This window comes from Filicampus tigris, chromosome 13 (assembly GCF_054856515.1).
Source record: "Filicampus tigris isolate MCC_2025a chromosome 13, RoL_Ftig_1.0, whole genome shotgun sequence".
Lineage (NCBI taxonomy): Eukaryota > Metazoa > Chordata > Actinopteri > Syngnathiformes > Syngnathidae > Filicampus > Filicampus tigris.
Window position 1 is genome coordinate 7,205,827 of NC_141229.1, and position 26,529 is coordinate 7,232,355.

The window sequence follows — 26,529 nt, forward strand, 5'->3', positions numbered from 1 at the left end:
TGGTACTCCGGTGTCCTCCCACATTCCAAAAACATGCATGGTAGGTTGATTGGACACTCTAAATTGCCCCTGAGTGTGAGTGTGAGTGCGGATGTTTGTTTGTCTCTGTGTGCCCTGCGATTGGCTAGCAACCAATTCAGGGTGTCCCCCGCCCACTGCCCTACAGCAAGCCGCGACCCTTGTGAGGATAAGCGGTATGCATGATGGGTAAATTAAGCCTGCTATGCTCCTTAATATAACTAACTAGCATCACCAACATGTTGCATGTACAAACGTGCGTATCAGTCATGTTTAGCAATAATCAAGACTTTTATACATAGGTAATTGCTTTACATTCGTTTTAAATGTAAATACTATTATTCTTTATATAAATACTAGGATTTTAAAAGCCTTTTTTAACATATCACGTAAGCAATACTTTTATAGTTAGCACTAAATTAAAACATGTAACAATAACTTTTTAAATTATGAAAATTAATCTGGAAATTTTTAGATTAACCTAAATACTGTACTAATATTTGTATATAGCAGTTCGTTTAATTTTGTTATATTAGTGCATACATGTAGGTAGCTAATGGAAAACATGTTTTATAATACATAACTAATTGCTTTTCTATTTAATATACCGTACATTATTTTTTGCAATAATGAAATTCGTGGGTTTCATCATCTCCTGGAGATATTAAACACCGTCCGATTAATCAAAAGTGAACAAAAATGTCGACAAGTGGCTGTAGTACAGTAAAGGCGGAACCATGAGTTGAATTGGAAAAGCTTGTTTCTGATCGGTCCATGAACACAACCGGAAAAGCATGCTAACGTGACATCTGTGTCGTTTGGAATGCATGGAAAATGTTATGATAGTTAAACCATAGAGTAAACGATGGAGTGTGACATTTTGGACTGTTTGGAACAACTCGGGTGAGTTGATAGCCCGCTAGATAGCATGCTAATGCGTAGCTTCACATTGTCGGTCTCGCGCCATATTAACTTCGACTATAACCTGAAAATGTCTTTTCAAAACGTTTCTCAGCTATGACGGTCCCCAGACGGAGGAGGCGGCGTTGCTCCACGCCGCGCAGGGTGGCCTGTCGTCGGCTGAGTATGTGGACTTGTGCCGGTGGTTGGTGTCCCGTTTGAAGCCGCTATGTGACCTGGAAGAGAGCATCACGACCGGTCCAGGTGAACCCCAAATAACTGGAGCCAATTCACTTGGGCCAATTTTGTCTTAAAAATTATCTAGGACAGATAATTGATGAATCTACTTAAGTAAATTCTGCTTCCCACCACTGCATTTAAATGTTTAAAGCCGTGTGTCCCCACAGAGGACTTGGACAGCCTGGAGGTGGACATAAGGGGCTTGCTGAAGGAGCTTTGTTGCCCATATGAAGTGTCGGCAATACTGAAGGGAAACACTAAAGACCATCTGAAGTTTGTCTGTAAGTCGCCACTCAAGCTTAAAATTGACCTGAAGTGGCCGTGAGAAGGATTTCTGCCACACTTTTGTTTTGCTTTTTCTGGATTTTTTAATATAGTGATGCAAAGAGCATCACTGTGTGTTCACAGTAGGAGTTTTTTTGTTTTGTTTTAAATACTTATTGCGGTAATTGAATCTTTTTTTCACCTAAAATAGGTTTTCAAACTGCTAGCATGATTTGAATCTACCCTCAATTCGCTGCTATTCTTGTCAAGGTGCAGTGTGTTTTCAAATAATGAAAATAAAGTTCGAGGCATAAGATGGGGCCAGAGTGGGATGATTTTTCAAAAGGTCATTTTAATAATATTCTACTTTTTTTTAATGTTCTATTGTGTTTTAGATTTAATGCTCACCCTATCTTATTGCCAACCTTGTGTTCTGTTTTTCTCCTGTAGTCTTTTTAAGCTCCGAGCTCCAGGCGGCGCAGATTGCCGCCATCAGACGAAGCGGCGTTCGGGGACAAAATACGGCCTCTGCGTCTGTGGAGTTGCGGGAAATCTGCCAGACCTTGAACGTTTCGCTGTGTAAGGGGCAGGATGATGCTGCGGGTGTCCTCTCTCTAATTCAAAACAAGGTGAAACTCACTAGTGTCCTATATGCTCTGGTCAAAATCATTTAAAAAAAAAAAAAAAAGGCATTCGACTGAGGCGGAATGTGTCACTGCAGGTGGATACACTTGTTGGAAAGTGCCCTAATGGCATCGTGGGAAAGCCCGCGTTGAAGAAAGCTCTCAGCAGTGAACAGTGGGTACGTGATGATGATGAGGAGGAGGGGGAGGGGGGGAGCATGAATGGAAACAACATTGCGTGTCAACAACAGTGTATATTCCTTGGGAATTTGAGTTAAAAAAAAAAAAAAAAAAGAGTTGATTTTAGAATGTACGTCTTGCGTGATTATTTACGCATACTGTGAGATGAGCCGTCACCTTATCGATGGTCTCTTATCGATGATCTCCTATCGATGTATGTACTGCGCTGCTTGGGCCTGCGCGACTGACCGTTTTCCGCTTGCGTGTCCTCCCACAGGAGAAGCTCCACAGCATGAACGCGGTCATGTCGTCAGAGTACGAGTGTCGGCGGCGGATGCTCATCAAGCGGCTGGATGTCACCATTCAGTCGTTCGGCTGGTCCGACAGGGCCAAGGCACGTTTGTCCTTTAGCTAAAGTACAACCTCCAAAGCTGAACGCCCTGAAAGTGGTACAGTTCAATCAACGTGATCTGGGAAAATGGACCTCAAGCAATCCCATTCAAAATTCCCGCGCACATTTTTTTTGTTTTATTCATTAATACCTTGAGTTGATTTTGCCTGTTTCAAGTTATTCTAGTGAGCTTTGTGGCATTTTTTTTTCAGCGACAGAGAGGTACCAAAAATTTTGTCCACGTGTGTAAATCATTAACTACACACGTTTTGCTTTTTCTTTTGCATTTTTTTGTGTGTGATGTCACCACAGAAGGTAACCAGTGATGGCAAATAGGAAAATTGTGGTGACAACCGTAGAGCAGAAAGTGGATCGTTTTGCAACATAGCAATAGTGTAGCGACCAAAGAGTTACACGCAGGTACACAAGTACAAGAAACATCCCAGGCAATAATTTTGTGCTGCTAACAGTGCTAACATTCGCTGGCCGCATTTGCTTTTTCATAGAATTAATTTAATTTTTTGGGTGGGGGTGGGTGAAAACCCACTTATTTACTGTCATTGTGTTCAGGCCAAATCCATGTCTAATATAAAATATTGCTTTAGCACCATGTTGAGGATGAGCTTTTTTTTTAGTCAGGTTATAGTCACGTCTAATAAAAAATAAAAGGGCTTTGCCCCCCTCTTGTGGCATCTATAAGCGATTACAATCCTTGTTCAGAGGCGGTCAATTGCTGTAGGTGCAGATCTTTTGCTGTTCGTGGCAGGGCTTGCTCCTTAGTCCCGAATGGTCGGGGTTCACTATAGTTAGAAAGAAAAAAAGTAGTATTGTTTTATAAACTTTTTTCATTCCTTTTTAAAACTTTATTTACGATGTTGTATTTTCATTTTTATTTTATTTTTTTTGTTCTCTATATTTGATTTATTTTCAGTTATAATTCTGTAGGGTTTTTAAAAAATATATATATATATATATATATTTTGTTTTTATAGTAAGTGGACCTTAAGTGAAGTAGACCTTATTTCATTGTTCCAAAAGTGTAGCACCCCAGCTACATTAAAAAAAAAAAAAAACACAAGTACACTTAAGATTCATTTATTTAATTTAATTTAATCATTTTAATTTATTATAATTTTAGTTTTTATTCATTTGGAAAAAAAAGAACTTTTTTTTTTTTTTTTTTTTTTTGTCCTTGAGTGTCATATTTTCAATTTTTGTCTATGATTTGGATTTCTTATTTTTCTTTGTTTTCTCTGTCTTCAGGCGAAGGTGGACAGCATGGCTGGAGCATACCAGCCCAAGAGACACGCGCTGAGGGCCAAAGCCACGGTGGACGACGCCGCCCTGCTGGCCGCCAGAGAGGACGTCTGCAACGTGGTCAAGACCAGCAGCGGCGCCAGCAGGAAGCTCACCGCCTGCGCCGTCAACAAGGTACGCGCAACACTACTTCCCTGTTCAGAGAAGGTCAAATTAAATTCCTATCTGTTATTGATATTGTAAATGCATCATTCTTATTTTTATTACATGACAACAACACTCACATTTGCTACTTTGGTATGTTCATCAGGTCCAGATGGGAAGAGTTCCCGACCGAGGTGGACGCCCCTCAGAGATAGACGCCCCGCTCCCTGAGATGCCCCCTTGGCAGAAAAGACAAGATGGAGGAGGCAACTGGGGAGGAGGTGGATGGCGAGGAGGAGGAGGAGGAGGAGGTGGTTGGCGGGGAGGAGGTGGTGCAGGAGGTGGTTGGCGGGGAGGAGGTAGTGGTGGTGGTGGTGGAGGACGGGGAGGCGGAGGAGAAGGAGGAGGAGGTTGGCGTGGTGGGAGACACAACCACGGGGGACACGGTAGGAAGCGAGGACGGTACCAGTATTGATTTGAAGTATTGTTACTTTTTTTGACTCAACAAAACTTTTTAACTCATTCAGTACGAGACATTTTTAGACCCTCTTTTACCCTAACATTTCAAAAAAATAGAAATAAATTCCTGGGATTGAATGGCTGGACTGTGAAAAGACATATAAATATGTCTTTGGGGATTGAATGAGTTAGTAAATTGAACAGAAAAATCTCAGTCTGGAATGGATTATGTATTTGAACAGACACTTTTGTACATCAACCTCAGTTACCTCTCAATGTATTTAATAAATATCTTATTCCTTTTCTAAACTTGTACTCATTGAATAGTATGATGATCCCACCACCACTTCATCGAAGGACACTACCCCTCAAATAGTGGCCATGCCGTTGATGCCAAGACATGTCCACCAATTAGCCACCCAGTGCGCCACCCACTTGATATGTGCCGCACACCGAGCAACGTGGCTGAATGCGACAGAACTGGACAACAACTGGTGCACAAATGAGTTTGTGACCCACACTAGTACACCGCCCTGGCACATATTCTGATTTGGATCTGATTGTGATATCACCAACCCGCAACGAAAAAAATTGTGACCCCCTAGTGTTCTTATTGAGAAATGTTTAATGGAGCGTCCTCATTTTATTGAACGCCAACTAACTACGTGTTGCGATTGTCAAGGAAAACATAAATTGCCCAGGTAGCTTTTGCTATAAAACAAAGAGAGGAAATGAGTGTGGACATTTGAGTCTGCTAGGAAATTGTTGTTGACAGCGCTTATCCTATCGACCATTCAAATAATTGGATGGCGTCGTGGTCAACATTTTCCTAGCCCCAATATGAAATTACAAATATAGTTAGGTATAATTGTTAAGCAAAATCTGGATCATGCTTGGTATGTGAAAACAATTTTTGTTGTGAAAGATCATGTGAAACGAATTGGCATTTTTGATTGGCTATTATGTCAGTGATGCTCACTAGTTGCTAGTTGCTGAAGGTGGGCCACTCATGAAAAGTATCTGCCGAACACCGCACGCTGCGCGACAGTTCAGAGGTCGTGTCGCTCAGCGTGCGACCAATTTAAGATGAATGCCTCCCTCAAAGAGAGTTCTTTTTTTTTTTTGTATGCATTGAAAACTACCTGAATTAGTTCCATTAATTGCATCCAAAACAGCTGTATAAATGATTTGTTATGTGGACACAAGGTCCTTAATGGTGATTAGTGGTCGGTATGTTCTGGTCACTCCACAATGTTGCATGTTTTTGTTTTCAGGTCTTTTTTGTTCCATTTTGTCTGACATTTTTTCTTTAGATCAGGGATCACCAAAGTAGTGCCGATAGGCACCAGGTTGCACCCCAGGACCACAAGTTGACATGTTTTGAAAATAACCGACCGTGATTGGACATTGTGATTTCCTAGGAATGTTGTAGGATGTGATCGTTTGAAAATGTAAACACTGGCAGATGTATGGAAATAAAGTGTTCCATTTGGTTTGTATATATTTCCTAATTATTGTGAGCAATCATGATCAGTGTCTTCACATAAATTTGTGTGTATCAAAATGGTATCCCTTAGCATTAATCAGCACCCAAAGAAGTAGCTCTCACTTTTAAAGTTGGTGACCGCTGCTCTAGAGGTAGTCATTACTATTCTAAAAATGTGCAATATGAATAAAAGACCTGAGTGAATAATCTGGCCACAATTTGGGGATATTTTTACATACTTTAAATTAGAGTCACATTTTGACATATCAGAGGCACGCCATTTAGTTTTTGTACCATAGATAGACTTTATACAGATTGTACAGTAAACAAATCTTACATTGTGTACATTATCAACAAATACATAAACATGGACAAAACAGCCACAAAAAAAAATCACTTTGTTTTGCACTAAGACTCCATCAGTGTTTGAAAAAAAAAAAATATCAGAAACCCTGAAACAAAATTATGAGGATTTTAAATCACACACTGTTGTGCATGCGTATTCTGCTCGTAACTGACCTCCTTGTTGCAGTTCATCACCACACACACACACACCAAAGCTACACAAGCTTTTCATTTCACTGCAATCAAACTTTCCTTCGTCTTAAAAAAAAAATACAGTCTGCAGGCACTTGATCAAATATTTAAATAAAAACAACTTTCAAGTTTAAAAAAACAAAATTCCTTTGTTGCGGTTCTTTTTCCTTCATTTGTCACCTTCTGCTTGCTTTGTCAATATGTCACGTTGGTCGTAATAGTTTGACGCAGCTCGAGCGCTAAAGCATAGTACTGTTAACTCACTCACTGCCATTGACGAATTTACACAGTCCAGCCATTCAATCCCAGGAATTTATTCATATTTTTTTTCCAATTTTTTTTCAAACGTTAGGGTAAAAGAGTGTCTTGGCAGTGAATGAGTTAAAAGTCCTTTACCAAGCAAGAATCAATGTAAAAAAACAACAACAACAACCAAACACTATAATACTGTTTAGGAGAGTTATGGGTCAGCCTCGTAGTAGCACACGTCAGATTTTCGGGGTTCTCAGATGAGGCGAGAGTTGCGTAGGTACTGGACTAGCACCTTGTAGATGAAGGTGTACTGGGACAAGGTCTGGACCATCATCATCCTCTGCTGGCGTAGCTTCATCAGCACAGCCTTTACATCCAGAACCTGTGGGACGATAAATGGAAATGATTGAAGACGGGAAAGCGTCGGGCTACTCCAAACACGTGAACAGCGCTTCTTGAGCACCTTGAAAAAAATAACTGCATATTCAGGCCCGGTGTGAACGTCTCCCGTCGAACGCTCACCTCGTTGTGCTCCAGGCAGGCGATCATGATCTCGGACAGGATGACCACGCCGCTGCGGCCCACCCCGGCGCTGCAGTGCACCAGTACGGGCAGGTTGCTGTTCTTCGGCTCGCTGATGCTGTTGGTGTGCCTCCGCACCGACTGGATCTCCTCCAGGTAGGCTGGGAGACAGCGCCACACCGACGTTAAGCCTCAAAACGTACCCGCGCGCCAGTCGGGAGCAACCGCTCCGGCCGACTCACTGAGAAAGCCTTTGAAATCGTCGGGGCAGCCGTGGTCTGGCCAGTCGGTGTACTGCAGGTGCCACACGGTCCTCTCCTGGCCCGTCAACAGGTGTTTGATCTTCAGGCCCGTCGTGGCGTAGCAGCCCGACTCGGTGCGGAAGCGCGTGGTGATCTTGAAGCGGCCGTACGTCACCGTGTTGTGACGCGAGCCGAGACGAGGCCAGTAGCGGAAGCTCTTCTCTCGCCCGCTCTCCTGCGCGCGAGAGGCGAGACGGTCGCTTATAAGGCGAGAGGGCAGGAGGAGCCGGTATCTGTTAACCCGAGCTAGCAGGCGAGGCTAGCGTTAGCCGAAAGCTACCGACTTGAGGCTACAAATAGCTTTGTAGAATAACAAACGCCATGACGCTGCATTACTGTCATAATACTAACACTAGTCGGAATCAAGGTTGTTTTAGTTGAACCAAAACCAATGAGATAACTCAAACTAAAAATGAAAACCATTTTCTGTAACGGCGTTCTAATGAGAAAATACTCATTTTAAACAAAATTAGAGGCGGTCATTAAAATGACATTTTCAGCACTGGTATAGCGATTTCAAGTGAGCTGCAAGCTCCCTCGAAGCGGTGCGAAAGGGGCTACGAAACCGATCAACGCACCTCTTCGGCGGTAACCATGGCAATGATGGCGACACCCTGCTCCCACACCATCTGCCAGAAGTCTTGGCATGTGTTGGAAAGAGGCCCCTGGCTGGCGATGTAGTTCCACTCGTGTCCTCCTACGTTGATCTGCCCGGACAAAAGACAAACACTTCCTCTTTCAAAAAAAAAAAAAAAAAAAAAAGTTTGACAAAAACAACAAGTTACAGGAAAACCTGTTAGACCGCAAGCCTCCCGACACTCGCTTGCGTCGCAGCATGCCGCGCATTTTTCTGGACGCTTGTGTCATTTGTTCTCACAGATAACGCTCACCGGCCACCCCATGAGACGCAAGCGCTTTTTGACAAGTCATCATGTTTCGCTCACAAACAATGACAGGTGTAAATGTTGCTCAAATGAGAATCGCCAGTCGGTCTTGTTTGCGTCTCTCAAATTTGGTAGCAATCAGACATAATCTCGAGGACAAGTTCATGAAAATAAAGAACAGGGCCCTTAAACGGCTGTCAAACCAAAAAATGGCACATTTGTCATCTTTTCAGTCATGAGTTCTTGAACCTTTTTTTTTTTTGTGGGTCTGCAAATTTCAGGCTGCGACGTGAAACTAGCTTCCAGGGCTGAATTTTCAAAATTTCTGAGAGTAGTCGATCTTTGAAAGTCACCTAGAAATTGATCCCCCCGCCCCCCCCCCAAAAAGGACTATAAAATGGCTGCTTCAAACCAAAACTTTCTTTGTTTTTCCGTGTAGGGATTCTTGAGACACTATTGTGGCCTTGTCTGTTGCTAAGTCAAACTGGCTTTCTAGACTGAATTTCCCAATTCTCTTGTGGTCCGTCTGTGGACACCTGGAAAACGGCAATATTGAGTCTAAAGTGGCCACAAAGCTAAAATGGCAGACTTCCTGTGTGGGGGAGAGCTTCTTCAGACTTTTTTGTGGGTCATAAGGATGTGGACACAAATTTCATGTCGCTAAGCAAAACTGGCTACAGAAGTGATATTTTTCAAAATCACTGGTATCTAACTAACTAACTAACTGGAAAATGACCAAGTTAGCCTAAAACTGGTGCTGGGTGTTGTTAAGATGTTTTTTTGTGGGTCCACTCATGACAGGCATGCCCGGCAAATTTTGTATTCCGAAGTGAAACTGCTGTGACGGGCCGAATTTTCAATTTGCTCAATCAAACTTTCATCCATGTCTGCGTTGGAAAGTGCGAGCTCTTACTTGAATGTGCGAGGCGTTGATGTAGCCCGTGTTGTTCTCCTTGGTGGGCACCAGCTCCACGCGGGTGTCGTCGTAGGGCAGCACGTCCTGGAAGCGGTTCTTGTCTGCGCTCTCGGCCATCTGGGCGACGGTGCACTCGGCCGCCGGGCGACATTTGGGGATGCTCTCGTACTCCTTCAGCAGCTCGCCCATCTCCATGTGCTGCTCCAGGACTTTGCACTGAACCAGTAACGGCGATTTGGTCGTTTTCAGTATGTTGTGTCAAAAGTTACTGTCGCTAAAAAAAATTAAAAAAAAAAAAAAAAAAAAACACATCCAAACTGGACTGGCTTGAAGCGTAGCCTGCTGTTGTCAAAAATAATGAATCAAAGGAATGCCTACGCATATTATGAATACATTCACCGCCGATTTTGGTTTGTGACCCTACCTTCCATTGTTCGCTGAAAATCCCGACTATTTGCTGTTTTTGTGCTCAGGCTAAAGAAACAAAATTATTACTGGTGGTTGTTAGATTTAATTCATTGACAGTGTTTTTTTTTTTTGTCAGCATTTCAGATGTCCTGCTGTGTTGGTGGTTCTTGAATGCACCTTGTGCAGTGTGCACCATCAAAAGCAAAAGTGAAACAAAGTTTCTTTTTTGTCCCTGGTGCAGTTACTAATAATGGCCAGTGTACTTTGCTTTTTAATTGCCCGTACAATTTGCCCGCATTCTTTTTTAACTACAGAATACATTAGCTGTTTACGCAACACGGGCTCATGTTGGCAAAAGAGTTCCCAATTGATTTGTATCATTTACACTACACAAAAAAACCCACCATAGTCCAACAGTGCACTTAAATTGCATAGCGCTTTATCCACACCATCCGCGGGGCACCCAAAGCACTTTCACAAAGCCTAACATTCGCTTTAGAAAACTTGTCTACTGAACTGGTAAAACAGTTTTTCCAAAGTTTTTACTTTTTAGTTTAGTTAGGCCTTGCATGACTGTATGAGAGCGAGGCCGGCAGAAAACTAACAACAGAAGTGTTGTTAAATTGCCGAGGTGTGCGTCATTCACCGCACCGCAAAACATCTGATTCGACGCTAATTAGCTGGCTAGCTAACGCGTCACGCAGCATAGACGTTCATCCACGTCAGAGCATATCGCACGAAGGAAACCACTTTGCCTTCACAAGACGCAATGCAGACTCCCCGCATATTGAAATCATTTTTTTTTTTTTAAATGGACAGGGATTCATTCGGCCACCTTGTTTACGGTTTAAAGGCTCATCCAGGCGAACGAGGCCAACCAGTTTAGCTAGAAACAAGTCAAACGCCGGCTAAGTTTCGCAAAGTGTTTGAATTCATCCCTACCCTTTCGTCATTGGAGTCTCGCTCGGGCTCGTCCTTTGCTTCGCTCTGCACCGGGTGCCTGGACGTTGACAGGCCGTTGAGGTGGGCCACCTTGAGGGGCCCCATCTTCCTGACATCCGACCGCACGCTCTTCTTCATGCCCTGCCGCGGCGAGAGGAACACATGCAGGAGTACGATGAGGACGACTGTTGGATTGTCGCAGGCAGCAAAGGTGGCTCGCTTTGAGGGTGGAGACAACCGCGTCCCGCTGAGAGCATCTCTGGTGAAATGTCACCCAGCCGGTTTCCTGATGAACTTCTTTCAAAACGGGGTGTCATGCGGCAGCAGCTGACGTGAGCTGATGTAATGTTGATACTTAGTTGAGACTTAATGGGCCCGGGAGGAAGGACGAGTGACAGCTCGTGAGGTTGCAGTAGAGAAAACGGGGTCAAAAGTGCAGGTTGCAGCGTTGAATATAGCCAGGCGGGCTCCCAAAAATACATCCAGGTCGACGTCTGGCTGAAAGACGGACGGCATGATGCCTCGAGGGCAGAATTTATAAATGAGGGGAAACTGTGACGTGTGAATAGTCATGCACAGCTGGCGCAGTCCCCCCCCCCCCATTTCAGCTAAGTAGATGTATCGCGCTACTGTATGACGTGACAACTTGGAACGTACACTACCTTGGAAGCCAACAAATAACCAATTACGCATCGGTACCACGCACGGGACGGCGGCCCAGAAAAAAAAAAATGCTTCGATAGGTTGCGTGAAAGGGGCTTGACGTGAAATGAAAGAAAATGACTCACCGGAGGAGGTAAACCTTCGATGGTCTTCTTGGCCTGAGGCACATCAGACACGGGCCTTTTCTTGAAGTCCTTCTTGGACTTGTGCTTGGCCTCGCCGCTCAGGTCTCCCTCTGACACCGAGGGCATGATTCTGCCTTGCTGCACCTCGCGCAGGTGCAGGGGCTCGGTCTCGCGGACCAGATGGTGAGCCTTGTAGGTGATTGCGGCGGCCAGCGAGGGGTCCAGAGAGGAGCCGATGGGATAAGCGGGGGGGGGCTCAAGGGGAGTCGGTCGCTGAGGAGCCGTGAAGACGTGATGCGGCGACTCCTCGGGGATGACGGCGGCGACGGCGTCACCGGAGAGCGGCGTGCGGCGCCCCGCCTCGTCCTCAAACTCCTCCTCGTCGCCGCTGCTGTGCACCAGCATGGTGGCGTCCGAGAGGGATTTCTTGTGTGCGTACTGCACGTTTTCCTTGGTGTCGCTCCTGTCTTCCGTCTTGGCCCGCTCCAAAAACACGTTGAGCTGGGAACCCTGCGAGCGACCCCCGCCAGGGGCGGCAGCCGGCGTAGCGGGCTCGGCCGCCGAAGACGACACGTGCCGCTCTTTGAGTCGCATCCCCTCGAGGCTCTGTGCCAGGCCGGCTATCTCGATGGAGTTGCGCTTGTGGGCGTGGTAAGGCGCTCTCTGCGCGGGTCCGCTCAAAAGAGGCTCCGACACCTCCTGTAGAGAGTGAGCCACGGGCAAGCTGTCCTCCTGGAAAGTCTGGACCGAGTGGTGCACGCGCCGCGTGATGATCAGGTCCGGGTTGCTGCTGCTGACGTAGAGGTGGCGCGACAGGTCCGGCGTGCTGTTGGCGGGCCGCGGGTGAGCGTATGGGTACGGCGGAGGCGGTCTGTACACCTGCGTCCTCAGGATGTTGGGGGCCGGGTATTCTTGGGCTTGCTGCAGCTGCACGTTGGTGAGCTCCGGCACACTGACGGCCCCCACCACGGGTCTCCTCTCGATCGGGTAAGGGTGGTACGGCGACGGGCTGTGGAAGCTGGAGCCCACGTGGAAGGGGTAGTGGTGGTGGTGGTGGTGCTGGGCGGCGCCACCGTGCTCTCCTCGGATCTCCGGCTGACTGTAAACAAGAGGGTCCGGCCTGCTGTAAGCGTACGAGTTGCCGATGTTCAGGTTCCTCATGGAGTGGCTTTGCCGGTGCTCCTGGGACAAAAGCATCCCCCCGCCGCCTCGGTTCTTCTGCCGCATCACCGTCTCGTAGTCTGGGGTGGCGCGGTAGGAAGGCGGGATGAGGGCGCTGTGGCGGTGCGAGGGCACGTAGTCAGGCCGGCTGATGTCGCTGGTGATCGACGGGTTGGAGGACATGGGCGAGGGCTGGAGGTAGTGCTGGGGGTTGGTCAGGGAGCTGGTGCTGTGGGCGCTGTAGACGCTGCCGTTGCGCAAGCGCCCGCCGCCGCTGTACTCCAGAGGCGGGCAGTCCAGGCTGGTCTGGGAGTGGTAGTAGTAACCGTTCTGGCTGTTCATATACAGGTTGTCTATGACAGAGCAACGTGTGCGGAATGAGCGGCGATGACGAACGACGCTGACACAAGTTCCAAGTTACCTTGCGATGACGTGTAGGGCTCGCTGAAGTGGCCGTTGTAGTGCATTTGTGGCGGGGGCATCATGTAACCCTGAGGCTTGGGCTGTTTTTCAGGGGGGGAAAAAAAAACAAAACTAAATTGACTCTCTACCACGCAAGAGGGAGTTATGTTTTATATATTGCGCAACATCACAACTTTGAGTGTGATGTTGCTTTTATACATTGATTCTACACGCGCCATACTTTGGTTAAGAGTAAAGAGCAACAAGAAATTAGGATTTGTTTGTGTATTTCATCAGTTTGTCGGCACGGCCAACACAAATCGATTCACGACTGCTTCCTTTGATAGCGCAACCATTCGCTTTGGTGACCTGTGCGATTCCAATGAGGTCATTTTGGATCAGTTGGCTGACAGCCAACTCTTGGAATTACTCTTCTCCGATCAAATGGCTTGGTGGGAACTAACAGTTGAATCAGAAAACATGAATGAGCAGTGAACTCACCAGGGACAATCTTGTTGACGATCTACGTCTGACTGGGTTGACGACCGTGGACTGCGTTTGTCTGGAGAGAAATTAAGCCAGTCAAAATAAAAATAAATAAATAAACATTACTTAAAAGGTCACTTAAACGCATGAAATCCATTTTTTTCGAACACACTATATGCAGTCCTAATTGTAGGAGTGAACACAATGAAAGTCAACTCGCCTTTCGTCTTTAAGATTGTAGAAAATTTCAAAATAGCGCCACAAGGAGGCAAACTGTTTTTATCTCATTGACTGCCAGCCCTCCTAGCTAACATGCATCTTTGACAGCTGTCAATGGCAGCGAATGAGCTTTACGAGTCAAATATTGGATACAAGGCACCCACCTAATCAAGTTAGGGACTACGAGAAGCTCTGAATGAAGAGATGATTCACAGATCAAAATGATCGTTCATGGTAAGTGTGGTGGTGGCTTAAAAAGTTGACAAACAGCTCAGCTCTCAGTATTCTGTGTGTACCATGACCACAAGAATCAATTTATTGTCAAATCAATGCCTCGCTGACAGTGAAGAAGTGCGTAGCTTTGTACAGACGGTGCTTTATTTCTAGAATTAGCTTCCGCGTTTGCCTGTTGTACTCGTTTTTGCAACGTGCTACTTGGCAAACTGCGCTGCTCACCCCTTATTTGAAGGCGGAGAGGGACGAGAGAGCATTGGAAAACGAGGAAAGGCTAGCGTGAGGAGGGACTTCTGGGAGCCCTCGGGAGGCATGGGGGCGCACTCCTCCCTGAGGAGGAGGAGGAGGAGGAGGGTGGGGGGGGGGGGGGGGGGGGAGGAGGAGGTCAGAAGTGAATCTTCCAGGAGTCAGGAGTGGCGCTCGCCAGACCAGCGAGAGTAAAGAGGCAGGAAGTGGGCTAGACGTGTGAAACTTACAGGCTGCTCTTGTTGAGCTTATAAAACTTGAGTCTGGCCAGACACATGCGACACACGTATTTGGAAGTTTCCATGTCTTCCTGCGGTACAAAACAAGGGGAAGTGAAAAAGACAAGAGAGAGGGAGAGACAGAGAGAAGATTGCAGCTGAGAATGCATTCCTACACACAAGACTTTCAGCCGACGCTCTGTGACTTTATTGGCCTATGCCCAGACAGCAACAACAACACAGGCACATTGTTCCAACTGGCTGAACCTAATTCCAATGAGAGCAACGTTGGGAAGGTGCCGAGAGAGAGAGCAGGAGAGACTTACGGTCTGGAACTGGACACTCTCCTCTCTGTTGAGCAACTCCAAGGCAAAGAAAGACCTGTTGTGACTCATGTTGTTAATTTCATTCCACCTGCGCGGCCAATTCAAGCAAAAAGAAAGGGAGAACACATGATGTCATTGCAGTCACGGCAAAGCGCTCGGCGGCAACGACACGCATGGGAGAGCGAGTCGAGTATTCGCGTCGCTAAATAGCGAGACGATGTTTACGGAGTCGGTCTTCCCGACTCGGTTCCTTTAAGGCCAAATGCGGGCGTAAGAGAGCCACATCTGAGAGCCACGCGGAATACCTGAATAAATGAAGGGGCCTGCCGTTTTTGTGCTTGACAAAGATGCCGTCGAGGCAGGGGCCCAACGTCACATCCGTGCCCGTGTTGTCCTGATTGCGCAACGTGAGAAAAGCAAGTCATTTCACAGACGGATGCCATTTCTTGGCACGCGCTGGAAGCCGGCGAGAACCCACCTTGGCTTGGTAGCTCTCGTGGCCGTAGCCTTCCATTTTCTCCACCTCTTGCATGTACAACATCTCGGCCTCTGGGGACGACAAACCCCTGGGGACGATACGAGCCAGTCAGTTCTTATTACATTACTGTCACAGTTGTGTTTATTAGCGCTCGAGTCCATAAACACACCATCCCGTTTACATTCTTGAGACTAATGAGAACGGGCACGACTGACCGTCCGCCAATGAGGCTCACCTGTAAGACTGATAGAGAAGGGCCACTTTCTGAGTGGCCTCCTCCAGCACCCGCTCATCCTGGATCCAGTCCTGCGATGACAAACGCCCAATGATACCAAGTGATTACCAGAAACGCCACTATTGGGCCAAACGTATTTTCTTCACATGGGCGCCGCAGGAATAAGGGAAGCTGCTTACGATAGGGAACAGCGCAAACTTCTGAAGAAACTCCTGGGAGTCGTAGCAATTGAAGTCCCCAAAGTCGGCTGTGGGAGGAGGAAAAGATGCGTGGAGAAAAGTCCATTATGTCAAATGTGAAAGGTAAAACTTGCGTTTAAAGCGGAAGTCAACGCAAACATATTTTTTTCATTAATATGTTTTATGCAAGCCCACTAGTTGAAATATTCTGATAAATATTGCGTTTGTGGAATAAGTGTTAATCCACTCGTTTTTAGCCATCTCTGGGGGCGGCCATTTTGTCTTCTGTCGACTGAAAATGACATCACAACTGCTCACAACGACCAATCACGGCTCAGATTCAGAGAACAGGTCAGCTGTGATTGGTCGTTGTAAGCAGTTGTGATGTCATTTTCAGTCGACAGAAGACAAAATGGCCACCCCAAGAGATGGCTAAAAACAAGTGCATTTTGCTACTTAACTTATATTCCACAAATGCAAAATTAATCAGAATGCCTTGTTTCAACTAGTGGGCCTGCTGGGAACATATTCTTGAAAAAAAATATGCTTGGGTTGACTTCCGCTTTAAGAGTAGAGCGCAGTAGTTTTTCTTTCAGATGAAAACGTGTCAAACAGTGTCAACGCAACTGCTGAAGCTCCAGACTGACTGCTGGCAACACTCGCAAGTATGTTCACTATCCTCGGCATCAGCAATGTTCTATGGGGGCACCAAATGGAAGTTAGTCCATTTCATTTAGGCACAATTTGACTATTTAAAAAAAAAAAAAAATAATTATGAATTTAATTGGCAGTATTGGAAGCTGACAAAAATATACAAATGGTGAAGGTCTTTGAGGCACAAATGTGATCTCAGAGGCTCTGCTATGCTAAAACGCAGGCACACCCGCAGTAGCCCGATATAACCTCGCTAGCAGTGTTTGAGATTCTTCTGGCTGGCCGAAAGGTTGGTTGGATACGTCAGAGCTTTTCAGCTCACGGTACTGGAACTCAGAATCACACATTTACAAAGTCACTCTGTGTCTGTGTGCTGAGTATGATTTTCAAAACAAACAACTGGTTCACTGTATTACACAATATTATCAGTGTATTAACATTTTATGGAAGAATGTAGCTAAAACCGAGGCAAACAAACTAACATCCCATACCTCCCATACTATAAGCTTCTACCCTTTTCCCCATGCTTTAAACCCTTCGGCTTTATTTATGACGTTTTAATGATGAGCTTTTTGCAGCCAATACATTTACAGAAAGTCTCATCACATCTGACCAATGAAATTACCGAACACGTCACAGTGGACCAATCAAACTGTCCGTGTCAGCCCTCATACTGAATAATCATATCAGCGTAGTCCGGTGGGAGGTGTGGATGACAAAATGCTTGACCAAAACTGGCCGCGTGCGAAGAGAGGAGCGTAAAGTAACGATTACACGAGCAACTGTTGCTGAAGTTTGCCGGTGGATCTTGACAACGTTGAATGAAGTAGTGTAAAAAGCAAAAATCTTCTTTCAGACCTCTTTCTTTTCTAATATGCCATTTTATAACGTGCAAACAGGCAGATAATAAAGTAAAGTGGCCAATACATGTGCATATTTGTTTTTATGGCTAAATTTAGCTGTTGCAGCTTTTGATCGGGTCTTTCTAGTCCAGAAATTACAGCAAATGTGATGGTGCTGCTGTTTGGGTTAGCAAAAGAGTGCAAACGCGGTCAGTAGTTCACTATTTTATTTTGCGACGGCGAACAATGTCATCTATGAAATGAGTTGTTGATAGTTAAGTACACAGTAAGTTCATTATTTATTTGAGGGAGAAAAAAACACATCTATTTGGGGTAGTCGTTTATTAGTTTTAAGTGAGACACAACTGGCAAAGTAATTGGTGTCTGCACAAGGTGTCTACCAGCGGCATGGACAATATTTTTAAGTATGGTATAGAATTATTTTTTGGGTGATTGCACAAGTACTGGCCTCCTCTTAAATACCCGTTGCTCTCTGCAACCGAGCCAATAAACACCCCAGGCTACTATACGAGGAACTACATCCATGAGGTATTGTTGACATCGCGTCTAATGGATAATCACTACTTGTCGTGCCAGCAATTCTTTTGTCTGAGACAGGTGATGAAAGTAGTTCCACAATAGCAGATGCACTCAAAACACTCACGCTACCTTGTACAGCTAGGCTAGCCAAGCGGATGGCTTGTTCTAAAGTGCACGAGATGCGGCCCTCCAGCACGTCCTTCTTCAACTGTAGATAATACTGATATCTGTGAGAAGACACATGGTCCTTTTAGCACACCAGTGGACACAAGGCAAAAAGTCAAGTGAGAGAATTATGATATATACTTGTCCAAATCCTCAGAAGAGAAATGACTTATATTCTGTAGCAAAAAAAATTACTTGCAATGATAGACATATAGGGATGATGTACAGTTGTACCACAAAATGTGGGCAAATTGTGTGCTAATGTTAGCTGCAATATTGCTTCCTTGACCTTTACAGGTTTTGCTGTATTAATGTGTTTTTTTTTCCTGAGCATTCAGGCAATTTCTATGAACAAGTCATCTTTTTGGACTAAACAAAACCAAACCTTGTTACCTCGTGATCTCCTGCTGCAGCTGGGCGACACTAGGGATGTAGAACACCACTCCGAAGTAGACGGTAGGCTCCACGCCGTACTTGTCCAGCTGCTTCTTCAGCGGCTTGTCCAGGTCGATCCACCTCTGCTGGTTCTGCTTGTTCAGGTACCAGAGACTGAAGAACGTTATCTAGTGCGTGGAGAAAGCACAAACCTCACATGAAACACAAACGTAAGCATTACAGAATGCATTCACGACCTCTGGTTTGGAAACAATGAAAATAGAATTTGTCGGTCCAGGATCAAGCTGTCGTCACCACAAAACCGAGAGAGCAGCTGGCTAGTTGGCAGCAATAGTTAGCGGCTAATGCTAGCAGGTTGTGAGGTACGCATGACTTAAACCACCCAGTTTTCATGTGACTTTAGGGCCGTATATTTCCTGACGACCTCAGTCGCTTTCTGAATCGTACAACTTCAGAGATGAATTTTTCCAGAAAATTTGTGTTGCTTCCTTGTTGTATGACTTTTCTTCCGGATAATGATGTTCGGTACCAAATTATAAAACTCAAAAGTGTATTGCTTGCGAACTTTTTGACCAGTTTTCGAAGTTGTTTGCCTTTAAGCTGTATTTCTTTCTAAGAATTTTGTGTGGTTGGGTTGTTTTCAAAATTTTGTGGCATCATTTCAAACTATCTTGGCTGGTTTCCAAAATCTACAATTGTAGTATAAATAATCATACTTCAAAATGTTTGATTTATTTTTCACAGCAATTTTAGTCTGTTTCTGAATTGCATAACTTTAGACATATTTTTTCTTAACTTTTTTGTTTGTTTTCTGAACTGTACAATTTTAGAGGCATATTTTCCACAATCGTTTTACGTGTGCAATTTAGATTAATTTTGTGCCTGCATGGTGGTGGTTCCACTGTATAGATATGACTCCTCACACTGCTACTGCATAACATGGTGCAAATTTAAATCAGTAATAACAAATATATTATCTTGTCTCCTCTTCAACAATTCAATCCTTGTCATTTTCTTGCTGCCATAACAACACTCCTCGTATGCAACAAACCTAATATGGGCAAAGAACAAGTAAACCCTGTCTATTGCTGACATACCTCTCTTAACTCCAGTCTCTGGGCGACTGCCTCCAAACATTCCTGGCCCGTGCTCTCCACTGACAGCGTGAACTCCACAAACTCGCCATTGAGCTGCTGGATGCGAGTGACCAGGCAGCTCTTGCTGGAAACGGTGTACCTTCTAGTGCGCTTGAGCTTCAAGCCGAAAGGCAAGGGCATGATTCACACCGGTGTGGATCCTTCGTGTCTAGTCCTCCCAAATGACTCGCCTCGCTGTCCCTCCTAATAAGACCTTGTGAATGGGTTCAGTCACGGGGCTCATTGTCAGGCAGACCTGGAAAAGTCACAGAAGTTATACTGTATATTAATGGGTAATGATGCAAGAGCCATACTTTGCTCAGTAACATAAACATTGAGTTGCTGTTTTTTTGAGGTGATTATCATGGCACAAAACATCACAGTGCCATACTGAGCGCTTTCTCTAATATTGTCACATTCCTAAAATTCTTTTTTTTTTAAAGATTACAAGATTATATTTATTAATAATTTCTTTTCACGGGTAGAATTGAATTGAATCTGTTTATCTGATTTTGGCAGGAGTGGTTAGCATGCTGAGGGGATGTTTCAGGCACAAAAAAATGTTTGTCAAAATGTGACTTAATATTATTTAATTCTTTAATATTATTTATAATATTAATTATTTTAATATTTAATATTTTAATGTTATTTTTTTTATATTATTTAATATTAACATTTTAATAAGAAGGTGACAATATTCTGCTTCACTTATCTAGGTACACAACATAGTCAGACAATTAGAAACATCATTCCGTACGATCTAGTGTACTTCTCCACCACTACAAGAGTACAACAACGCTATGTAATTATTTAGTAAGACTTTGTATTTATCCCTTTGTAAAGCCATAACATGTAAAACCAATGGGGAGAGTGTGCAGGTGTACATGTAATTTAGCCAAATGTTACTGTATACAAATATGTAAATCAAATAATTTCAAGAAAATCAGCAATGACTTAAAATGGTCCCACAGCGCAGTTTTGACCCTAATTTGCCATAGTGATTCAACCTCCAGTCATTAGTCGTATCCAAACGCAGATCCTCTTGCGCTAAATCCCTGCTCACTTCAGTTTAGCCGACGTTCGTATAAACTTTATACCAAACTTCGTATCAACCCCTCTACATGGCAACTACTGCTTTAGCATCAAGCGCACCCCGTCCTCGTGAAATCAAAGTAACAGACTCAGTACTTATCGTCTCGATAGTGTCCCGCGTGAGTATAAACACGCAAAAACTCCACGTTTAGCTCTAGCTTGCTAACACACGCCCAGCAAATAGACGAATCCCGCGAGTAGCTGACGTCGCCGGTAAATATTTTGGACGCAGCCGCTTGACTTTACCGCTGAGCCGCCAGGAGACTTTAAAGGTCCGAAGAGGGCTTGAGTACCAGCGGTAGCTCCACCACAAACCACTTGTTTTTTTTCTTTAACAATTTCAAATAACTACATTAAATGCCGAATGTAAGGGTTCCTGAGTCAAGACGAAAGTATCACTGCACGTCCCGCATCACTCAGGTTCCAAGCGTGTTTTGCTTCCTGGGATTGCAGGCGCAACAAGTGTCTTCATCCGCGGATCTACAACGTTTGTATTTATGTTTTATTACGCGATAAAAGTCTCATAAAATAAACGGTATACTTAAAACACTCGCGATTGTTAACAAAATAATATCATGGCTTAAATTTGTTAACGAGCTCTGAAAAAGATGTAATAGTGGTACCGTCGCGGAGGGATACACGGAGGTTTTCGGGGGAGCCGTGACCTCAGACAGCTGGAATGCGGAGTGGTGAGAATTCTCCAAATGGGACAGCTGCCTGAACCGGCTGGCCGCTGACCTCCATGTTTACCTTCCACCTCGGCTGACAACACTTATCGCGCACGCTAAACATCGCTCTGTGCAAGAATACCGACGTTTGTTTGCAAAATAGCCCCCGCAGTCGCATTCTTTTCCCACCCAATCATAGTTCGTGCAAATAAAGAGGACTGTAAAAATATTTACTGCAAAATTGAAAAAGACACTGCGGTGACTTACTAAATCCGTCAACTCAAAACACGACAGTACAAAACTGGTCAGTTTTTAGACTTTTCTGGAAAAAAAGGAAAAAACACACTTCAGCCATTATTTTAGGAAGGTGACAATATGCAAGTCAAAGCGGGATATGGCTACAACTACATTTTCACACAGTTACACAGGCCGCGTCCCAACTCTCTTAGGGCTCTATTACCACATTCAAAGATGAAAACTTTCTGCAGTGACACACTTGCATGACTTCAGTTCAGTTCCCACTCAGTGACGGTGTGAATGCGAGTAAGAAATGTGGTCGTCTGTGTCGATATGTGCCGTGTGACTGACTGGCAACCGCCCCAGGGTGTAATCTGCCTTTCACTCAAAGTCTGCGGGACAGGCTGCTGCTCCCCGTGACCCTAAACAGGATATACTCTATAGAAAATGAAGGATGGACTTCATTGCCCCATCTAATTGCCTGATAACGAGGTTGCTGTATAAAATCACAGTTTCCACAAAATCCTGTCATTTCTGGGTCCTAGAAGCTTTAAAGTTCAGTGTATGCAACATTCAAAAGTCGTCATCGCTGACAGAAGCCAATGTATTTGTCTGGTGCTCACTGGAAGAGTCTAAGTTGTCCGCTTTATCGAGACGCAGCGATTCTGTAAACCTCATTTCCAGGTCTTCAAGCTCTTTGGATTTTCCTTCAGCGTCTGACTCAGCTGGGTCCTGAAGGAGCTCATGTGTGGCATCGCCGTCTGCCTCTTCCTGCTGCGTCAAAATCGGTAGGTAGTCCTCTTCATCCTTTTCTTCATTATTGCTCACCTGCTCGCTTGTGCCTTCTTCACAATTGTCCACCTCCTCCTCAGTCTTTTCATTTGTTGTCAGACGAGAACTTCTTTCAGGAGACCAAAGTGGCGTGGAGCTCAACACGGGCTCAGGAGAACTGTTGCGTATGCTCGCGTAACCAAAGAGGTTGTTGTCCTCTTCGGTTTTCACCCGCTCCAGGGCCGATTCGGGCATCACCAGAAGGGAATCGAGCAGGTCTTTTTTCCCAAGCTCCTCACTGTAGGAGGACGGAGTGGAAGGCTCGTCTAGGTTGTTGCGCAGAATGTCCAGAAGGTGGCGCATTTTAGCCTAAAACAACACAGACCTTGAAGCCTTTACTTGACTTTTTTTCCCAAGGACCATACTAAATGTTTATTACCATAAATTACAACCAGGTTCCCCCACCATACACCCCATATATACTCACTTCATCCAGACGATGCAGATTCATATCAATATGTCGCTGCATCACCCGGTTGAGGACCCTTGAAGGAGACACGGACATATAATTTGCCAGTAGCCTGTTAGCATCACGCGCACGAGCCAACCGAAAGTGGATGTTAACCCAATAACGAAAAAGTGCAAAACGCATGACGTCAAAGGCTAGGTTTCCCCGTCACGCCCCTCGCTGTCTGTGCATGTCAAAAGCTTTTTACAGGATTCCTCCATCTTTTAACATTATGAAAAATGTTTTCAAATCAGGAACAAGAAGTCCACATGGTATGTTTTGTATTACAGGCCGTCGAAGATTAAGTCCCCAAACGTCTGCCAAATATTGCTAGCGGGGACACAAAATAATCACCCACATATCTGCAGTTCACTGTTCAATTTTTTTTTTTTAAATCTATCTGAAGCTATTTGGTTTTTTTCTTTTTAGCTCAATCTAAGATCTCACGAGATATTAAAATATGACAACGACCACAACAAGCATAGAACAGGAAATGACTTTACCTGTCGGAGACTGATCCTCTGGTCAAGATGTCTTCCGTTACATCGTTTATAAATTCAAGGTACATTAGTTCTTCATCCCTGTCAGAGAACAGATTAATGTTCTATCAAAAACATTCTTGCTATACTATTGATTTGATGCATTCGGGGTGATGGAGACAAACTTACTCTGCACTTGGAGACATGTTTCCCCCCTCGAAGGAGAACCTAGAAGAAAATATCCCTTTAACAAAGCATAAAGGGTAACGTGTTATTTTGCCCACTTTTTTACCTGGTGGAATAGTCAAAGGGATCATAGTCTCGGCTTTTGTTTGTTTGTTGTTTTGAATATGTGCCGGTGAGCTCGTCCTCAGCCAACTGCTGCTCTTTATTGATCTCCTGGGACAAAGCGAGACATTCAATATTGTGTACATTGATTTTACAGTGACTATAAAAAGTCTTCACAACCCCGTTAGAATGCCAGGTTTTTGTGATATTAAAAATGAGACCACAATGTTTTGTTTTTCTATTAATGTGACCTATAATCTGTAAAAGTCGATTCGATTTTTTTCGAGAGGAAAACTAAAAACAAACTGAGATAATGTGTTTGCACAAGTGTTAACATTATCTTATAACGGGGGATGTGGCTGTGTTCAGAATTAACCAATATTGTTGAGAATCACGTTAAATGGCCGTCAGCTCACACCTGCCAACATTTAATGTGCCTCTGATTAACCTAAAAAAAAAGTTCAGATGTTCTAGAAGGCTTTTTGTAATTTCTTTTTTTTTTTTTTTGCTCCTTTTAACATTTGATTAATGATGAACACAGCCAAATCCCCAGTTATAAAAGGAATCTTATGCATCAACATTACATCATTTATTTTTACTTCCCGTCTCAAAGATTTAGAATTTTTCAATTACGTTGCACATGTTAAAAGTCTCACAAATTAGATTTTTATTTTTTTTATGATTTACCATGGTGTGTTTTTTTACACAAAACCCTGCCATTTAAACAGGGGTGTGTAAATCCACTTTATGTGGTCTTAAATCTCTAGTAATGGTCAAAGATTTTAATTGCCAAATTACCTGAGACGGCTCATCCAACTCCTGTGTGGGCTGCACAGTTTTGGCTCTGCATGAAGGATGTAAAACAACAATATGAATCAATCTTAAGACATAATTGAGGTGAGACATCGCGCTGAGTACCGTTTCTCCAATTTCAAGTCGTCATAATCCTGAGCCGGATTGTTGGCCTGTGGTGCTCGATAGTAGCGATAACTAGACAGGAACGAGCTCTTTTCCGACTTCAACATCTTAGGCGTGAAAGGCTTGTTTTGGGTGAAGCGCTGCGAATGTTTCTCGAGCAAGTCGCCACTGTACGTCTTTTGCACGGGATCGCGGAACGCCTTGAGGAAGCTCGGGTCGCTCGAGGCGCACAGGTAACTCGCAGATGGCCGCCCGTGGGACGTTGGCTCCTGGCTTCGAAACTTGAGTTCTGCAGCGGAATGAGGGCGATGGTGATTCTTGGGGGTATCTTTAGATGATGGAGAGGGGACCTCCTTTGCGTGGACGGAGCTGCTAAATCCGGGGCTGGAGTGCATGGAGTTTCTTGAGCAGAGGTAGGGCCTGCATTCAGACTGCACGGAACATCGACTCTGAAACAGAAAAAAAAAAACATGGGAATTGAGCTGAGCCCTGATGCAAACAGCGAAAAACTGTGAGGAAATGATCACCCCACCCAAAAAATGTTGAATTTGGCTAAACCAGGTATCAAACTCCGGACCTTGAGGGATCCCACATGTTTTAGATGTTTCCCTCCTCCAACAAGTGTTGTTGAATTAAGAAATACAGTTTTTGTACATCATGTGTTGTGTGAAATTAGTTTGACATCATGATCTGTTGCTGAGTATTTTACTTAGTTTTGCTGGTATGACTTTCTCCCCCCTCATCTCACAGTTAAAACACTTTCATGTAAAAAAACACAATTGCATATGTCAATGTTTCAATGGCTTACTTGTGCCGAGTAACATGAGGCTCTGCTGTTCCTATGCGAGAGCGAATGTGCTGATTGGGGACGACCTCCTTTCTTCATGCGCTCCTGTCTCATGCGGTCGCTGTCTGTTTACGCATGGAACCATTTCAGAATATCTCATCAGGAAGCAGGTTCTCGCACACAGTATGACACATAGCTCCTTTTAATTGTCAAACATGCCCTGTGAGTTTATGTTATACACTGAAAGTGGGTGTTTAGAGGTAAACTGGGATGTGTTACTTACATTTCACACTCTGCGTAAGGCTTTTGGGTACTGAGGTGTCGATAACAGCTGCAAGATAACATCGAAGTTTCACAGAGAGCGATAGCTAGATTATCTCACTTTAACCATTACGTAGAGGGACTATTTCTAAAAGCTCACCTTTAGCTGAATAAATCCTTTTGTAGTGAGACAACATGTGATCTTTAATCATAGCTTGGGCCCACTTGCTGGAGGGGTGAGGATATAATGCTGAAAAAGAAATAAGACAGTAAGAAAAAAAAAAACTCAAAATCAACCACCGTTGTCTTAAAATATTTATAAATATCAATACTTAACGGCCTCTTCTCAATTTCTGTCCTCTAATGTTAAGGCTGGACGCAGGACCAGATAAAACACTCCCTAATATACGTATCCGAACATAGATCAACATATATTAATACAAATCAGGGGTCAATATAAAGACTATTTCTACAGCGCTTGCCTTCATTTGGTTTACTAATTGCATGCAGGGCACACATTAGCATTTGGGGTATTTTATTGGTTTTATGTGCCTATATTTTCATGTATTTTATTCAACAAGCATATAGACGCTAAATTTTTTCTCTACGCTACATTATTCAAGACGTACATTTATCGATAAATAAAGCTAATGCTAATGCTAAGCACCATTACGTACTTCTTCTCGACTCCATGTCAACGTATCCCATTTTCTCCACAACTATTCCCAAACTGCAACGACCAAGCTTCAATAAATCCAGAAAATACAACGCGGTTTATTGTTGACATTTTATCAAGGCGGGTCAATGAGCAATGGCAACGTGAAGCTAGCTTCTTATGGCAGTAGCGGAGGATTGCAAAGCTTCATCGTCGCCATGCCGGTTGCTATGAATGATGACGTCACCACATGACTCACGCATGCGCAAATACATAACAGAGAAGCCGGAAGTTCAAGCCGGGTGACGGCTGACGCAAATTCTCGAACGTTTCCACGATTTTAAACACTTTTGTTTTGAAGCGATGTTGGAGAGCGTCGACAAATGACGTAGGGTCAGATACCTAGCTTAACATATATTCTTTATGTACTTACAA

At 44.3% G+C, this 26,529-nt stretch overlaps 3 protein-coding genes across 4 annotated transcripts; 1 reads left to right on the forward strand and 2 right to left on the reverse strand.

Annotated features, from left to right (window-relative positions):
- Positions 1-761: 761 nt before the first annotated feature.
- Positions 762-5,975, forward strand: tslig3b (tRNA splicing ligase complex subunit 3B). The gene is made up of 8 exons (XM_086049081.1): positions 762-921; positions 1,034-1,182; positions 1,326-1,439; positions 1,873-2,051; positions 2,144-2,224; positions 2,503-2,619; positions 3,880-4,047; positions 4,184-5,975. Exons 1-8 carry the CDS (start codon positions 884-886, stop codon positions 4,490-4,492), a joined length of 1,155 nt encoding a protein of 384 aa, XP_085905207.1. The 5' UTR covers positions 762-883; the 3' UTR covers positions 4,493-5,975.
- A 267-nt stretch (positions 5,976-6,242) lies between these two features.
- On the reverse strand, positions 6,243-20,967 carry ptpn21 (protein tyrosine phosphatase non-receptor type 21). 2 transcript variants are annotated; one of them, XM_086049077.1, is made up of 20 exons: positions 20,769-20,967; positions 19,392-19,686; positions 18,292-18,461; positions 17,863-17,960; positions 15,698-15,765; positions 15,519-15,589; positions 15,284-15,371; positions 15,111-15,199; positions 14,806-14,893; positions 14,492-14,571; positions 14,238-14,345; positions 13,578-13,638; positions 13,096-13,177; positions 11,514-13,027; positions 10,726-10,866; positions 9,373-9,591; positions 8,154-8,282; positions 7,516-7,750; positions 7,274-7,434; positions 6,243-7,133 (listed from the first exon to the last, which is right to left on the reverse strand). In XM_086049077.1, exons 2-20 carry the CDS (start codon positions 19,569-19,571, stop codon positions 7,005-7,007), a joined length of 3,711 nt encoding a protein of 1,236 aa, XP_085905203.1. In that variant the 5' UTR covers positions 19,572-19,686; positions 20,769-20,967; the 3' UTR covers positions 6,243-7,004. The 2 variants fall into 2 exon arrangements, with proteins under 2 accessions (XP_085905203.1, XP_085905205.1); XM_086049079.1 differs by lacking the exon at positions 14,238-14,345 and having other exon boundaries at positions 20,769-20,966.
- Positions 20,968-21,406: 439 nt separating this feature from the next.
- spata7 (spermatogenesis associated 7) lies at positions 21,407-26,325 on the reverse strand. Its single transcript, XM_086049080.1, has 11 exons — positions 26,117-26,325; positions 25,600-25,689; positions 25,462-25,509; positions 25,200-25,303; positions 24,392-24,840; positions 24,272-24,317; positions 23,478-23,584; positions 23,375-23,413; positions 23,210-23,287; positions 22,686-22,743; positions 21,407-22,567 (listed from the first exon to the last, which is right to left on the reverse strand). The coding sequence occupies exons 1-11, from the start codon at positions 26,145-26,147 to the stop codon at positions 22,001-22,003; spliced, it is 1,617 nt and encodes a 538-aa protein (XP_085905206.1). The 5' UTR covers positions 26,148-26,325; the 3' UTR covers positions 21,407-22,000.
- Between the last annotated feature and the right edge of the window lie 204 nt (positions 26,326-26,529).